At 46.2% G+C, this 17,267-nt stretch overlaps 1 protein-coding gene and 1 pseudogene across 1 annotated transcript in view; one reads left to right on the plus strand and one right to left on the minus strand.

Annotated features, from left to right (window-relative positions):
- LOC136150596 (proteasome assembly chaperone 3 pseudogene) lies at positions 1-16,724 on the minus strand (annotated as a pseudogene).
- TMEM53 (transmembrane protein 53) overlaps positions 16,549-17,267 on the plus strand; it is an 18,636-nt gene continuing 17,917 nt past the window's right edge. Inside the window, exon 1 of the mRNA XM_065914361.1 lies at positions 16,549-16,783. Coding sequence (XP_065770433.1) covers positions 16,723-16,783 — 61 coding nt within the window. The 5' untranslated portion in view covers positions 16,549-16,722. The remainder of the gene's footprint in view (positions 16,784-17,267) is intronic.

A 17,267-nucleotide genomic window follows, 5' to 3' on the forward strand; every position in this document is an offset into this window, starting at 1 on the left:
TCACCACACCTGGCATGTCTGGATCACCTTCTTTACGGTCTTCACCACCTCTATGTTCTTGTCCTTCATGGCCAGGGTGAGGAGGATGGCTCTGTTTTACAGCTTCTTGAGACACAAATGCCACCAGGTTCTTTGTGAAGACATGGATGAGAGACTCATCCTTCCCGGGGAGGACTTTAGTGGTCAGCACAGCCTTGCCGATGTCACTGGTCACACACTGCTGGGTTCCAGGGAGACCAGCGTGCCCATCTTCCCCAACTGGGTCACCAGTACCAGGATGCGACTGCTGAAGCCTGTGCAAACCACCTGGGTGGGGACTCCACACACCACTGCAGTCTTCTGTTTGGATATCACCAATGGTTTACCTTCCACAGCTAAGTCTGTTTCACGGCCCCCAGCTCACCGTGCTGCGCCCAGTTTCTTCTTTTTTTTTTTTTCTTTTTTTTTTTTTTAAACAGGAAAAGAAACCTGACAAATGGCAGCTTTTTAAATTTTAAAGAAATTTTTTATTGGAGGATAGTTGCTTTACAATGCTAATTTCTGCTGTATAGCACAGTGAATCAATTACATGTAAACATATATACCCTTTTTTAAGATTTCCTTTCCGTTTAGGTCACCAGTGGCTTAAACGGTTATGGTGATACAGTTGTAAGTCACACCCACGTAGTAAAATGCTGTGCAAGGTGCTGAGGGCAGTGAGCAGAGGCATGAGGCACCGCTGTGGCCTGGAGGAGCTCCGAACCTTATAGTAGATGGGAAGAACACCAGGTTTAGAGTTAGACTGGGCTCAAGGCCCGGTTGACCACCTGATATCCAGTAAAAAGTAAAAAGGTAATAACACTTGCCTCCCCTTTTGCCATCCTCCAGTCTCACTCCAGAGGCAACCACTTTCAACTCTTTCAGTTATTTCTTCTGGTGCTACCTCTATACGTCCAAATAATGAGTTTATACTCCTTGCTACAGGCTGAATTCAACAGATTCATATGTTGAAGCCCCAGTTCCCAGTACCTCAGAATGTGACTCTATTTTAGAGACGGGGTATTTCTTTTTATTTATTTACTTATTTCCAAATCAGAGTTGCATTTTTAGTTGTTGCTGTTTGCTTTTTAATTTTTTATTTATTCTTTTTGGTGGCACCATGTGGCATGCGGGATCTTAGTTCCCGGACCAGGGATTGAACCCACGACTCCTGCGTGGAGTCTTAACCATTGGAATTAACCACAGGGAATTCCTTAGAGACAGGGTCTTTAAAGATGTAACTGAGTTAAAATGAAGTCACCGGCGTGGGTTCTGACCCAACATAACTGGTATTCTTATAAATGGGGCTTAGGATACCGACACATGAAGAGAGAAGATCATCTGAAGACGCCTGAAGGTGGCCATCTGCAAGCCAAGGAGAGAGGCCTCAGGAGAAGCCGATTCTGTGACACCTTGATCTTGGACACCTTTATCTGAGGTGCAGAACTGTGAGAATAAATTTCTATTATTTAAGCCACCTCATCTGTGTTACTCTGTAACAGGGCAGCCCTCACAAACTAATAATTACTACCACCTGATTCATCAATTTTAGGCAATATTTATTTCTAATTCTGAGGAATTAGCTCTCTTACACCACTCTAAGCCCTGTTGTCCTCCTCTCATTCTCACAATATAGTTTCCCACAATTTATAGTTAATTTATATTTAGTGTTTACATTATTGATCATGTAAATAAACTCTGTTCACCCAAGCTATTATGTTTTCCTTCTCTTAAAGTTGGTTTTATCTGGAGTTAGTAATTGTTTCTTTTTTCAACTGTTTAATTTTCTAAGTACTAGAACTGTTTTCTTCCAAATATTTCAAACATAGCAACAATCTTCCCAAATGCTCAACCTCTAACCGATCAGTCCCATCTTTTTCCTGAAGACTTCTCTTTCATGAACCTCTTGTCTTTCTGTTCCAGTTTGGACTGACTGTTTGCTAAGCCTGGTACACAAATGTTGTCCTGGGAATTCTTTTTGCTAGTCTTCTCTGTCCATCGCCCTATTTCCTGGGTCCACCTCATGTTCTTTGGTTTACTCTCTCATTTTGTTGAAGCACATTCCCCAGTAGCTTCCTAAGTAAGGAATTTTTTTCTGTGTCCTTGAAAGTCTGAAAGTATTCAGACCTCATGTCAGATTGGTTGGGTGTATGATTCCAGGTTAGCAACAAGCTTCCTTAGACTGAGCCTCCCTAGGTTTGCTGTTGAGAAATCTGACGTCATTCTGATCCCTGTGCCTTTGTCTGGGGCTTGATTTTTCACTCCTGATGCTTTGAAAACCGTTTCTGAAATTGTATGACGATATGCCTTGGTGCAGGTCTTTTTCATTTATTATACTGAGCCTTTGGTGGGCTCTTTTCAATAGGTGTTTCCTTCAGTTTTGAAAAATTCTTCTTCTTTTTGTTTTTTTAGAAAGTTGATTTAAAAAAGTATTTTTTTATTTGACTGCATGGGGTCTTAGTTGTGGTACACAGGATCTTTAAGTGCAGCAGGTGAACTCTTAATTGTGGCATATGGGATCTAGTTCCCTGACCAGGGATCAAATTGGGAGCACAGAGTCCCAGTCACTGGATCACCATGGAAGAACCTCAAAAATTTCTTTATCAGGCAACAACTAGATTTGTCGTTGAGAAACTCTTAAATGTCAGTGGAGGTCTTTCCTTTTTTCCCTATCCCCACCTGAGGTTCTCAGGGCCTCTGGGGAAGACTTCTACCTTCACAGGGAGGATGAGACGATAGGGGTGCTAAGTGCCTGGTGGTTGGCATCCTGGGGGAGGCGTTGGGGAGGGGCTGGGGCTGTCACTATGAAGTAGATGGATCTTCCCCCCACCCCTCAGTTTTCCACCCTGTACCTCTTCCCTGCCCTTCAAACCCTGCTTGAAGTCCCTGAGTATGGAAGCCTCCAGAGTTCCTCCATATGCAGCAAGACAGTTTAGAGAGTTGTTTGGCTTTTTTTGGCTGTGCTGAGTGTTTCTTGCTGCTCTCGTGTTGGGGAGGGGGCGCTACTCCTGTGTTGTGAGGGTTTCTCATTGTGGTTGTTTCTCCTGTTGCAGAGCACAGGCTCTAGGGCCCTCGGGCTTCAGTAGTCGCAGTGCATAGGCTCTAGATCACGGGCTCAATAGTTGCGGAGCATGGGCTTAGTTGCTCTGAGGCACGTGGGATCTTCCCGGGTCAGGGATCGGACCTGAGTCTCCTGCATAGGCAGACGAATTCTTAACCACTGGACCACCAGGAAAGTCCATAGAATTATTTGGCTTTTGAGAGCAGAGCTCTGGGGCTCTGCACACGGACTCCAGCCAAGAGCCTGTGTTTAACCCTGTGCCTCCAAGCTGACCTTCTGGGGTAACTCATGCTTCCCAGGCATTAGACCTCTCTGAGGTTAAACTGGGTGACCTGATTTGCTTCATGTTGGTAATCTCCCCTGGTTGGTACTGAGTCTGTAATTTCTTACAAAGCTTCTATCCAGGTAACGCTTCACCACCTGCCTTCTGCCTTCCAAGTATCTATTGACTTTCGTCTGCTATTGCCTCTTTTACTGAGCTTTTATGTTTCTTTTAATATTTCTTTAGTCTTAAATCGGTGAAGTTTTGAGTGGTAGGGGGAAGTAAAGAGGGGCAATCATGTTCACGTAAGAGACTCCAGCTACTTATTTATTTCTGTCTCAACTTGTCTTCAAAATAAGATTTGATGGGAATTCCTTGATGGTCCAGTGATGAGGACTTGGTGCTTTTACTGCGGGGACCTGGGTTTCAATCCCAAGTCGAGGAACTAAGATCCCGCAAGCCACTCAGGGTAGCCAAAAAAAAAAAAAAAGAGATTTGATGATGATTGAAAAAACCAGTAAGTACAATTTTAAAAAGAATTAAAGAAAATAGTGGGTAAGGGGGAGAAATGTACCAATTTCGAGTTCCTATTACATCTGTAGGTTTTCATTTCAGTTCAGTTCAGTTCAGCTCAGTTGCTGAACTGTGTCCAACTCTTTGTGACCCCATGAATTGCAGCACGCCAGGCCTCCCTGTCCATCACCAACTCCCGGTGTTTACTCAAACTCATGCCCATCGAGTCGGTGATGCCATCCAGCCATCTCATCCTCTGTCATCCCCTTCTCCTCCTGCCCCCAATCACTCCCAGCATCAGGGTCCTTTCCAATGAGTCAACTCTTCGCATGAGGTGGCCAAAGTATTGGAGTTTCCGCTTCAACATCAGTCCTTCCAATGAACACCCAGGGCTGATCTCCTTTAGGATGGACTGTATGTAGGTTTTATGACTCCCAAATCCATCAGTTCAGTCGCTCAGTCATGTCCAACTCTTTGTGACCCCATGGACTGCAGCATGATAGGCCTCCCTGTCCATCACCAATTCCCGGAGTTTACTCAAACTCATGTTCATTGAGTCAGTGATACCATCCAACCATCTCATCCTCTTTCGTCCCCTTCTCCTCCCGTCTTCAATCTTTCCCAGCACCAGGGTCTTTTCCAGTGAGTCAGTTCTTCGCATCAGGTGGCCAAAGTACTGGAGTTTCAGATTCAGCATCAGTCCTTCCAATGAATATTGAGGACTGATTTCCTTTAGGATGGACTGGTTGGATCTCCTTGCAGTCCAAGGGGCTCTCAAGAGTCTTCTCCAATACCACAGTTCAAAAGCATCAATTCTTCAGTGCTCAACTTTCTTTATAGTCCAACTCTCATACATGACTACTGGAAAAACCATAGAACATGACTAAATGACCACCAACATCTTCCTTGGTAGGTTTCATACACCCCTCAAAGAGTCCCATCATCAAGGCCTCCCACCTGTTCCTGTGCCTGTGTTGGTCCTATTTCAGTGTCTGTTATCACTCTCTAGTCACTCAAGAGAAATCTTTGCTGTATTCTTCTCCCTTGCCCTCCTTATCAGAACTGTTGCCAGATTCCTGCCAACTAGACCATCAAATTCTCCCTCAGATTGTCTATCTCCATCTCCACTGCCACTGTTGTAGTTTACCCCCATCCCTCACGGGGATCCCTGCTTCAGCCCCCTAACTGATCTTCAGGTTTACCCCATCCTAATCGCCATAGTGATGTGAAAGTCTTTTTTTTTTTTTTTATCATTACAATAAAATGTGCTTTATTTTTTTATACAGTTTTAAAGGTTACACTCCATTTACAGTTATTACAAAATATTGGCTATATTCTCCGTGTAGTGATGTGAGATTCTTTAAAAAAAAAATGCGAATCGGGCAGATTCGCTTAAAACTCTTCATTTGTTTCCCATTACCCTCAAGATAAAATTTCAAACATCTCAGGCCAAAGAACGTCTTCCATGTACATTTTTCCACAACTGAAATCTGACTCTGTCCCCAGCACCAGTGCATCCCTTACATTAATGCTTCCAGTGGGAATTAAGAGGAGACTGCTAGCTTCCTCCAACTTAACACACTATTCTCTAAGATCCTCAGTCACTTCCTTTCCTCTGAGGTCAGGCCTCCTGTCTTTCTCCCTCTCCCTTGACCCACTGCTGATTCACTGGCCACTCCCTCCTACACTAAGCCCTCTTGTTTGCCCACAAGCTGCCAGGCAATTCCAACATCAACCTGTTCCATGTTCGTGATTTTGGCCAGCATCATCCCTGGCACATTACGATATTCAACAAGTGTTATTTAAATTGACATTCAACACACTGTGTTCATAATGAGCACTTTACTTTCCTAAACTCCACACAGTAATTAATTAAACAGATGTCCTGGGTGCCAGTCCTAGCCAAGCACAAGGACTGGCAGTGGTTAACACAACAAATATATTCTTTGCTCTCAGGGTGCTTGCTGATTGATGAGGCAGAGAGAAAGGCAACCAGGTGATTTTATTGAAAAGTGCAAAGTGCTTTGGTGGGGTTAAACCCATGATATGTTGGGGCTCACAGGAAAGGCACATGATCTGGACTCCAGTGACCTCCATCCAGTTTGGCATTCACACTCACAGTCTACAGTCTAAACTTTGTGAATGGCCTGGGAAATCTACAACTCCGAGGTCCTTACCCTTCCATCTCTTCCCTCTGGTCTCAGGAGATCTACTTGTGGGCTCAACAAAAAGTTATAGGCCATTAGGCAAGAATGTCCTCAGTATCTTCATTCTTCTTGTGTTATGGAATCCATATCCATCCTTCTCTTTTCCTTCTTTACCCCTTTACCAGAGCTCTGCACCTACCAAGCCAGTCTCCTTGGAGCCCTCACTCCATCCTTTACTCCCTATTCCCCTGGGTCCTCAACTGGTCTCTTTAATTAGGCATTTTTCTGTTAACTTACTTCTTACCGATCCGAAAATAAAAATAAGCAAAAAAATAAAGAAAACAAAAATCACTTATCTCTACCCCCTGTCCCCCTCCAGTCACCTTTCTGGTTTTCTCACTTCACAGCAAAGCTTCTTACACACTTTCTGTTCCTCCACAGACCATTTTCTCCTCAACTCACTACAGTTCTGTTTCTCTGCCACCCCTACCCCTCCAACTTGCATTACTTCAGCCATGTCTCTGATAACCTCCTAATTGTGCAGGTCAATGAAGAGGTGCAGGTCAATCTTGGAGAAGTCAATGGCAACCCACTCCAGTACTCTTGCCTGGAAAATCCCATGGACAGAGGAGCCTGGTAGGCTGCAGTCCACGGGGTCGCTAAGAGTCGGACACGACTGAGTGACTTCACTTTCACTGTTTACTTTCATGCATTGGAGAAGGAAATGGCAACCCACTCCAGTGTTCTTGCCTGGAGAATCCCAGGGACGGGGGAGCCTGGTGGGCTGCCGTCTATGGGGTCGCACAGAGTCGGACACGACTGAAGAGACTTAGCAGCAGCAGCAGCAGCAGCAGGTCAATTTTAGTCCTTTGCTCACCTGTTCTGTTGGGGCAACAACTAACATCCCTGGCCACCTCTCCTACTCAAAAGGCTTTGTTCCCTCATGCCTCTCCACCCCGACATCTTCTCTTGGACAGCCCGCATCCCAGGTTGCTGCCTCTCTTTGCCCCGTCTTTCAGTCTCCAGTGCCTGTCACACTGTATGTAAATCCTCAGTGAATTGTCTCAGATGTGACTAGGAATCTTCCTGGTCCACTGCCAACTTCACTATAAGCAACTCCATTCAATGTGAAATTCAACAAATACTGGGAGACAAGTGTGTCCCATCCCACAAGCCCCATCCCTCTAGAGATAACTGAGAAAGACACAGTTCCTGCCCTAAGTGGGTAAGGTTAAGTGTGGCATAGAGCCCTGTAAATAAGCAATTTTAAGACCAATAGTGTAGTAAGCGCTAGAATGGGGCAAGCCAACAGGATACTGCGGGAATGCAAGCAAGGGACACCTAACCCAGCTGTTATGGAAGATTTCCAGAGGAGATGCCAACTAGGCTGAAAGGCATCTGCAGCTGGCCAGGTGAAGTGGTGAGGAAATTGTATTCCAGGCGGAGGGAATAAAACATGTAGAGGTTCAGAGGTGTGCAAGTTTAAGGCATATTTAAAGAAGTGTGGGTGGGAGGCAGTACAGTGTAGTGGCTAGGAATACAGACACAGGAGTTGGATGATCTTCTACCTCCTGCCTGTGTTATCTTATGCAAATTACTTAATTTCTCCAGATTTCACTTCTCTTACCTGAGAAGAGGGGATAATAAGAGTTGACTCTCATAAGGGTCTACAAATTGCCTAACATATAGGAAACCCTTGGGCAACAATCAAGAGCATCCCCATGGAAAAGAAATGCAAAAAGGCAAAATGACTGTCTCAGGAGGCCTTACAAATAGCTGTGAAAAGAAGAGAAGCGAAAAGCAAAGGAGAAAAGGAAAGATATTCCCATTTGAATGCAGAGTTCCAAAGAATAGCAAGGAGAGATAAGAAAGCCTTCTTCAGTGATCAATGCAAAGAAATAGAGGAAAACAACAGAATGGGGAAGACTAGAGATCTCTTCAAGAAAATTAGAGATACCAAGGGAACATTTCATGCAAAGATGGGTTTGATAAAGGACAGAAATAGTATGGACCTAACAGAAGCAGAAGATATTAAGAAGAGGTGGCAAGAATACACAGAAGAACTGTACAAAAAAGATCTTCATGACCCAGATAATCACAATGGTGTGATCACTCACCTAGAGCCAGACATCCTGGAATGTGAAGTCAAGTGGGCCTTAGGAAGCATCACTATGGACAAAGCTAGTGCAGGTGATAGAATTCCAGTTGAGCTATTTCAAATCCTAAAAGATGATGCTGTGAAAGTGCTGCACTCAATATGCCACCAAATTTGGAAAACTCAGCAGTGGCCACAGGACTGGAAAAGGTCAGTTTTCATTCCAATCCCTAAGAAAGGCAATCCCAAATAATGCTCAAACTACTGCACAATTGCACTCATCTCATACGTTAGTAAAGTAATGCTCAAAATTCTCCAAGCCAGGCTTTAGCAATATGTGAACCGTGAACTTCCAGATGTTCAAGCTGGATTTAGAAAAGGCAGAGGAACTAGAGATCAAATTGCCAATATCCGCTGGATCATCGAAAAAGCAAGAGAGTTCCATAAAAACATCTATTTCTGCTTTATTGAGTATGCCAAAGCCTTTGACTGTGTGGATCACAATAAACTGTGGAAAATTCTTCAAGAGATGGGAATACCAGACCACCTGACCTGCCTCTTGAGAAACCCGTATGCAGGTCAGGAAGCAACAGTTGGAACTGGACATGGAACAACAGACTGGTTCCAAATAGGAAAAGGAGTACGTCAAGGCTGTATATTGTCACTCTGCTTATTTAACTTATATGCAGAGTACATCATGAGAAACGCTGGGGTGGAAGAAGCACAAGCTGGAATCAAGATTGCCGGGAGAAATATCAATAACCTCAGATATGCAGATGACACCACCCTTATGGCAGAAAGTGAAGAAGAACTAAAAAGCCTCTTGATGAAAGTGAAAGAGGAGAGTGAAAAAGTTGGCTTAAAGCTTAACATTCAGAAAACTACAATCACGGCATCTGGTCCCATCACCTCATGGGAAATAGATGGGGAGACACTGGAAACTGTCAGACTTTATTTTTTTGGGCTCTAAAATCACTGCAGATGGTGACTGCAGCCATGAAAATAAAAGACACTTACTCCTTGGGAGGAAAGTTATGACCAACCTAGACAGCATATTAAAAAGCAGAGACATTACTTTGCCAACAAAGGTCCATCTGGTCAAGGCTATGGTTTTTCCAGTGGTCATGTATGGATGTGAGAGTTGGACTGTGAAGAAAGCTGAGCGCCGAACAATTGATACTTTTGAAGTGTGGTGTTGGAGAAGACTCTTGAGAGTCCCTTGGACTACAAGGAGAGCCAACCAGTCCATCCTAAAGGAGATCAGTCCTAGGTGTTCATTGGAAGGACTGATGTTGAATCTGAAACTCCAGTCCTTTGGCCACCTCATGCGAAGAGTTGACTCAATGGAAAAAACCCTGATGCTGGGAGTGATTGGGGGCAGGAGGAGAAGGGGATGACAGAGGATGAGATGGCTGAATGGCATCATCGACTTGATGGGCATGAGTCTGAGTGAACTCCAAGAGTTGGTGATGGACAGAGAGGCCTGGCATGCTGCGATTCATGGGGCTGCAAAGAGTCGGACATGACTGAGCGACTGAACTGATTGAAGTCCAGAGTGGTGGGCTTCCCTGATGGCTCAGCAGTAAAGAATCTGCCTGCCAATTCAGGATACATGGGTTCAATCCCTAGGTTGGGAAGATCCCCTGGAGGAGGGTATGGCAACCCACTCAAGTATTGTTGCCTGGGAAATTCTATGGACAGAGGAGCCAGGTGGGCTACAGTCCAAGGGGTTTCAAAAGAGTCGGACATGATGTAGCAACTAAACAACAACAACAAGAAGTCAAGAGTGACAAGAAATGACTTTGTCCTAGAAATATCATTTTGACTGCAGTGCAGAAAGGTGATCAGGAGGGGGCAAGACTAAAGGTGGGGCAGCAGTTAGGAAGCTGTTCCCCTAATCTTGGCAAAAGATGCTGATGACACTGGGGCTGGAGAGAAGTAGAAATGTCACATAGGCTGGAGCAGCAGGACCTGGTGACTGGAGAATGGAAGCTGGAGGGGTCAGGAAAGATGCCCTGATAACCTTGCTTCCTGCTTCACAGAGAAAACAGCCCATCAGTAGCAACTGCCTTCTCTCCTTCCATTTTTTTTTTTCTTTCTGGCTGTGCCGCACGGCCTGTGGGATCTCAGTTCCTGGAGCAGGTACTGAACCCAGGCCATGGCAGTGAAAGCCAAGAATCCTAACCACTAGGCCACCAGGGAACTTCCTCTCCCTCTACACTTAACCTCATCGCACGGGCACCCAGCTTCACTGTGTGTGCTAGATTCTGCTCCTCCATCTTCAGTCTCTCCACCTCCTCTCATTTCTCTTATACTTATTCCAATCTTTGCCAACCCCAACATAAAACAGAAACAAAGACTTTCCTTCAAGCTTCTACACTTCCTCCCTTCTTTATCTCCAGATTTCCCCCTCTGGCCTACAGGATAAAGTTTACACTCAATGTGGCATAAAATGTCCTTCAAAACTTGACCCCAGCCTAGCCTCACAATGAACAGTCACTTCCACATTGCAACCGGCACCGACTTCTCAACTCCCCAGGACCTTCCAGGGTCCTCTCGTATCTCAAGCCTGCTCTGCCATCAGGGAATAGCCAGGCTCCTTTCTGCCCTGACACAATTCCCCCAGACAGCTAGGGGTTTCCAGGTGTGTGGTTCTACATCTGCCACTCTTCTCCTGCTATGCTGTAAAACTTCACCATCGCTCCCACTAGAGTGTGAGTTCCTCAAGGGCAGGATTGGTCCTCCCTGTCGCTGTGTCCCCAGGGCCTGGCCTGGCACAAAGAAGATGTTTAATAAATGCTCGCTGGATGAATGAGTGAAGAAATCAGTCAGCTCCCGTTTAGATGGTTATGTCTGAACGTTCATGATATGTAGGTCCATAAAACCACCAACTTCCCAAAGCTGCCATGTGCAGAGTGGCAGATTCCCATCCAAGAAGGCCGGTGCAAAGTCTATGATGCATTTTACAGCTACGACAGGAAATAGCAATGTCAGCAGCGGTGTCATCTTTGGACACTAAGGAGAGGGATTCAGTGCCATGAACGGTCAGTTAAATTGTAATTGGAGTGAACTGTTCCTCTGCAAACCATAATGTTCTTTAGCTACAGCCAAATGGCATTCAAGAAGAGGAGAAAATTTTTTGAAATGTCAAAGAAATCATTTCCAATTTGGTGCTCACAACCAGAGACTCTAATGATCAGTGGAAATGAGAAGCAAACAAATTAGCACTAATGGAAAATGGCTTTTGGAGAAGAGGATTTAATTTATAGTCAACTGATCATGGCATGCAGAATGCAGTAAAAGTCAGTTTCACCAGCTTGATCATAAGAACCAGAGAATACCCGGAATGCCAGAGAAAAATATACGTGTGCCATCAGGCTTATTGGAATCTCTCTGTAAGTGGCAGCCAATTAAAATGGTCATTATTTTACCTTGGAGAGAAAATGGTCTGAAAAAATCAAAGCACATGAAATTAAAATCTGGATTAGGAGCCCCTGTCCAAATTGGTTTGTCTGTGGCCTTCTAACCTTGGCAAGGTCTTCTGCAAGGACGACAAACCTACTTTGTCTTCAGCCTAGAGTGGTCTCTTTGTTTTTAATTTCCTCTCCATCTTCAGAGGTGATTAATAAATCTAGACTCATCCATAAATCATTTCTATAGCAGCCAAATGGTTCTTCTTCATGCCGGGAAACGAAAATCATAGAAACCTCAAAACCCCCAGCTCTTGTACTAAGCCAAAGGTCCTTAACAACAAGAGAGAAGAGGTATTAAAAATCAGAAGGTCACTAGGTCTTGTTTCTAAATAAAATTTCTCAGAGGGCTTTTTTTGTCCTCCTAAATCAAAAGACATATTTCAAAAAGCAAGAGGCCTCCAGGACATGGGCTGCCAGCCTGGTTCCCTGTCCTCACATGGCCTTGGAGACAAGGCAGCTGCTCTCTCCTGTTCCTGCTGGTTCCACCTGCAGAATGGACAGAGGCCTCTCCCAGTCCTACTCCTCACTCTCAGCTCCTCACTCAGAGAGAGAGAGGGAGAGATGGAGGGAGAGAGAGAGACATTCTTCTTCCAAACTTCATGCCCAGGACCTTCACCTCCCTCTTAGGGCCAAATGCACTACAATGTCACTTTTTCCTCATAGATGTTCTTCCTTCTGCTCCCTACTCATACCCTCTTCACACACCCCTTCTGCTACCCACCAGCTCCCCACAGACTCCATATGCCCCCATCTCTTCCCCACAGTCAGCTGCCATTCTCTCCATCCTCTCTCCACAGACCATTTTCCCTATCACTTTCCTGCAAAACCCTCTGCCTTCACCAGTTGCCCAGACTTACCCTCTTTCTCTACCCACAGACCCCCTTTTCCTCGTCCCAGACTCAGTTCTGCCTCTGGCTCCACTCTGCAGGCCTGCCCTCATGCTCTCCCCCCAAGATGTAAATTATTTAGGTCAACCAGAGTCTCCTATGTTCTGCTCTATGCTTCATCCTCCTGGACCTGATTTCTTGCCTTTCCTTCCCTTCCAAACTTCTTACTCTGCCCTCAAATCTTTTGTTCCTGATCAGCAAAGTCTCCCCCACCCTTAGCTCCTTAGCGGCTCCACACTTGCTCTGCTCAGCTCCAGCTTACCCCGAATGCTGGGTCTTCCTCGGGGCACCATTTCTGCATAGCTAACCTTGGAGAAGGCCGCTTACACTTTTACACCCCAGGGATCTCAGGGCTGGGAGAGGGGCTAGGGTCTCCCTACCAAAGCCCACCTCAGTTGCTACTCTACCTGTTCTTTGTGAAAACACTTGCTACTTTAGCGTCATGCCATTCAGCTGTATTGACCTTTGCCCCTCCTCCTGCTGTCATCTACAGACTACAGAACAACCTGCTATATTCATCAAGGACTTTGGTACTTGGCTCATAAGCATCCTCCTGCCTTTCCCCGCTTCGAGTTCTGCCATCACCTGGCGGCGGGGTGGGTGGGGGTGGTGGTGGCGGATTTCAAAGGCCATATCAACATCCTGGCTGTCTTCTGTACTCCATTTTGGCACCCTACTACCGTGGCCACACCCTGGACCTTGTCATCACCTGAAACTACTCAAACTTCATTACTCCACTTTGTGAACATAATTCTCTCATTCAACTGTTTCCAAGATCTGGGTTCTCTGATTTCACTGGGACCTCCAGCCCGTAACACTTTTACACTCTCCTGTGCAGTTTAGGGTCTATGATTCACCATCTCAATCACTATTTCGCCAGGATCCTCAACTTCCTTGTCCTTTGTCCTTCCATTTCATCCACCTGATAAAATTCAAACTTAGATCAACTCAATTCACCTTTCTGCATCCACCAGTAGATGGTCGAATATTGTTGGGGGAAAAATACATAGCACACAACCATGCAGACTGCTGCTACAATAAATTAATGGTCTCCAACCTCAAGAGAAGGACTGATGCTGAAGCTGAAACTCTAATACTTTGGCTACCTGATTCGAAGAACTGACTCATTTGAAAAGACCCTGATGCTGGGAAAGACTGAAGGCAGGAGGAGGAGACAACAGAGGATGAGATGGTTGGATGGCATCACTGACTTGGACATGAATTTGAGTAAACTCCGGGAGTTGGCGATGGACAGGGAGGCCTGTCGTGCTGCATCCATGGGGTTGCAAACAGTTGGACACGACTGCGCGACTGAACTGAACTGAACCTCAACAGGGCTCATAACTTCCCAGAAATCTATAGGCTAGCCCAGTCAACCTGCTTCCATTCTCCAAGGCAGCTATTTCAATCCTCCTCTGCTCATCTCAAATCTTGCACTCCATCTCCAATCTCTCTCTCCCTGGCTAATACCATGGTCCTACTACACAGAAAAAATAGAATCCACCAAACATGAATTTTCTCAACTTCCTGCTACCAAATCTACTAATGTACTAGTCTTACATGCTTCCTTTCTGTCACAAGGCAGACATCTCTGGAGTGAATTCTGCCATCAGTGCTTTGGATCCCCAACTTTATTCTTTACCTGGGGGCACCACTCTGTTATTTCCTCTTCCCTATAATCTTCTTCCTCTTTGCTGGATCCATACCGACAGCATTTCTCCCATATGAATAAAAACCTGTCTCTCCTTCCAGCTATCACCTCTCTCTTCTCCTAAAGAGCCAAACTTCTTGAAAGTATAGTCTTCACTTCCTCACCTTCCCACTTACTTTTCAGCTCAATGTAATTTGACCTCTGCTCCTGCAGTTCCACTGAAACTGCCTTTACAACCACTTCCTTGTTTCTAAATTCAGTGAATCTTTTTAGATTTTATTTGTCTTGATTAGTAACCAGCCTTTAACACTTTTCTCCTTGGTTACTGGAAAAGCACGTTCTACTACTGATTAATGAACAACTGTGGATGAGATGGCTGGATGGCATCACCAACTCGATGGACATGAGTTTGAGTAAACTCCGGGAGTTGGTGATGGACAGGGAAGCCTGGCGTGCTGCAATTCATGGGGTCGCAAAGAGTCGGACATGACTGAGCGACTGAACTGAACTGTAGATACTTCACCTCAGTTACCTTTGCAGATTCATTCTCCTTCGCCAGAACCTCAAACACAGGTGCTTCTCAGGGTTCTGTCCTAGGCTCTCTCCTCTTCTTTTAAAAATGTTTATTTCTTTGGCTGCCCGAAAAAATAAACTCCTGCATGCTCAGTTGTGGCATGCGGGATCTTTAGTTGCAGCATGAGAACTCTTTATTGGGGCATGTGGAATCTAATTCTGTGACCAGGGATCAAACTCAGGTCCCCTGCACTGGGAGCATGGAGTTTTAGCCACTGGACCATCTCTTCTTTCTCTACACAGACTCTCCGGGCAAGCCAAACAAATCAGTCCAGTGTGTGGCTGCCATCTTTAAGACACTACAGACTAAATATTTTAATTTCCAGTTTAGACGTATCTTGCAAACTCCAGTCAGGCATACTCAGCTGCCTCCTGGACACTTCCACTTGGATATTCCACTGGCATCTCAAACTCACCATGCCCAGAACTAATTCTTTCCTAACAACTCTCCTTTCTGTTTGCCCAAGGCAGGAATTTAGACATTCTTCACTTTTCCTACTTACCCCACATCCAACCAGTCACCAAGTCCAGTTCTTTTAAATTCATAAGTGTCTAAGAAATTCATCCTTCTTTTCAATCCTGTTACTTCTCCACGCTTCAGGCCACCATAATCCTTTCATATGACTGAAACAATGTCCTAAACTGGTCTCCCTCCTTCTCCCAGTCTCCAATCCATTCTTTTCATTGATCTTTCTAAAACATTAATCTGATTGTTACTCTTTTGTTTAAACCTCTGCAGCTTCCCCATTGTCCTTAGGATAAAGTCTAAGCTCTGGTGCTCGGTGGCATAAAATGCATTGGAAATATTTTTCCATCAGTAAGATCTACCCATAAATTCAGGGTTGAGTGTGGCATCAAAGACCCTCCAGAATCTGGGCCTACCTATTCTTCCAAAGTTGCTCTCCCATTAGTGTCTCCTCTGGCCAGAAGATGCTCAGAGTTCCTGGCACCAACCCCTTACTTTCCTCTTTGAGCCATGCAAGGACTCATGTCTCCACATGTCTTTCAAAGCCCAGCTCAAGAGCCATCTGCACTGCCATAAATTCCCCTTCTAAATCTGAGCTCCTAAAATCCTTAGGGCCTACTCTTCTTGTAGTATTTATCCCTCGCATAGTATTAGAGCTGGTTCATGCATGGTCTCTCTCCCTCTCCTTTTAAGAATTACGGAAGTGAAGCGAAGTGAAAGTTGCTCAGTCGTGTCCGACTCTTTGCGACCCCGTGGACTGTACAGGGAATACTCTAGGCCAGAATATTGGAGTGGGTAGCCTTTCCCTTCTCCAAGAGACTTGTGGAAGTCAGGGTCAAAAGCAATCCTAACTAGAGTCCGCTTATGTAACAGATGGTAAGTAAATATCTTTTAAGTGCGTGGATAAATTTAAGAAAACTTTACTCCCTAACCCCTTATGTCGCGCACGAACAGGGCACTCTCTAAAGTCTTCTCCAGAAGATAGCGCCTCCTTTGCATTCTACCCATCCCACCACTCAAAATAAGCCTCGACCAACTGGGTGGAGGGGCTGGCACGCACCACTGTGGCCGTTTTGTATGGTTTTTCTACCTCCAGTCCTCGGAGCTGCGGTTGGTAGAGGTCGGTGGAAGAAGCTAGACGATGCAAGTCAAAGGGCACTGTTGTCCGTTCGGTAGGATAAGACTCGGTTAAGAAGGGAAACCCTCCTGATCCCTAGAAAACGCAACTCTCCCACAGACCCCCTTACCTACACGGGAGGGTGGGGACTCTTCCTGACTGGCGTCTTAGCTGGCCAATACCTAATCCAGACAAAGCGAGTTAGCCAATGGCCGGGGCCAGAGATAGAGCAGGGCGGGGCATGGTTGCTAGGGCCTAGCAAGCGGGGTGAGGCGAGAGGCTCCGAGAGACACTCGGTGGTTACTAGGGGTAGAGGTCACAGAGCGCGGCTTGGGGATTGGGTAGCGTCGAGGGAGGTGGGTGGTGCTTGGGCGGTGCCCAGGAGTCGCTTGGGTGAGGTGCAGGCGCGCGAGCGGGAGTTCCTGCCGGAGGCCCAAGCTGAGGGCCGGCTCCTTCACCATGGCTTCAGCCCAGCTGGACTACACCATCGAGATCCCGGATCAGCCCTGCCGGAGTCAGGGTATGGAACGAGGGTTGGGTCCAGTCGTGGGTAGGTGACCTAAGGAGTCCGTGGGTTGCAAGCGCAGCTGTGGCCCCGCCCCTCCTGCAGCCCCGCCCTCTCGCGGCCCACCTCCTCATAGGGTCCGGCAGGTCCTTAGACTTGGTCGGGCCCAGAGAGCCCCGCCCCTTAGTAAGCCCCGCCCCCAGGGCGCTTTCCCTGTCCGAGCCCCGCCCCTCCCCGGTGTCCACACGCCCCGCCCCGCCCCCAACCAGGTTGGGGCTTTTTTCCCCTGTCTCTTTAGTTCTCAGGTCCAAGCTTTCGCTTCTCTCCCAGTAACTGAAGGCTGCCGAGAACAGGGGACATCCTGATTCCTTTGTTTGGAGTCGGGTTTCCTACTGCTATTCTTTCTTAGCGGTTGTGCTTAGGGGCTTCCACTCGTTATATTACATCCACTATTTTCCCCAGGGTCCATGGAGAAGCCCAGGACATAGAACCTTCACCC

Source organism: Muntiacus reevesi, chromosome 1 (assembly GCF_963930625.1).
Source record: "Muntiacus reevesi chromosome 1, mMunRee1.1, whole genome shotgun sequence".
In the NCBI taxonomy this organism is placed as follows: domain Eukaryota; kingdom Metazoa; phylum Chordata; class Mammalia; order Artiodactyla; family Cervidae; genus Muntiacus; species Muntiacus reevesi.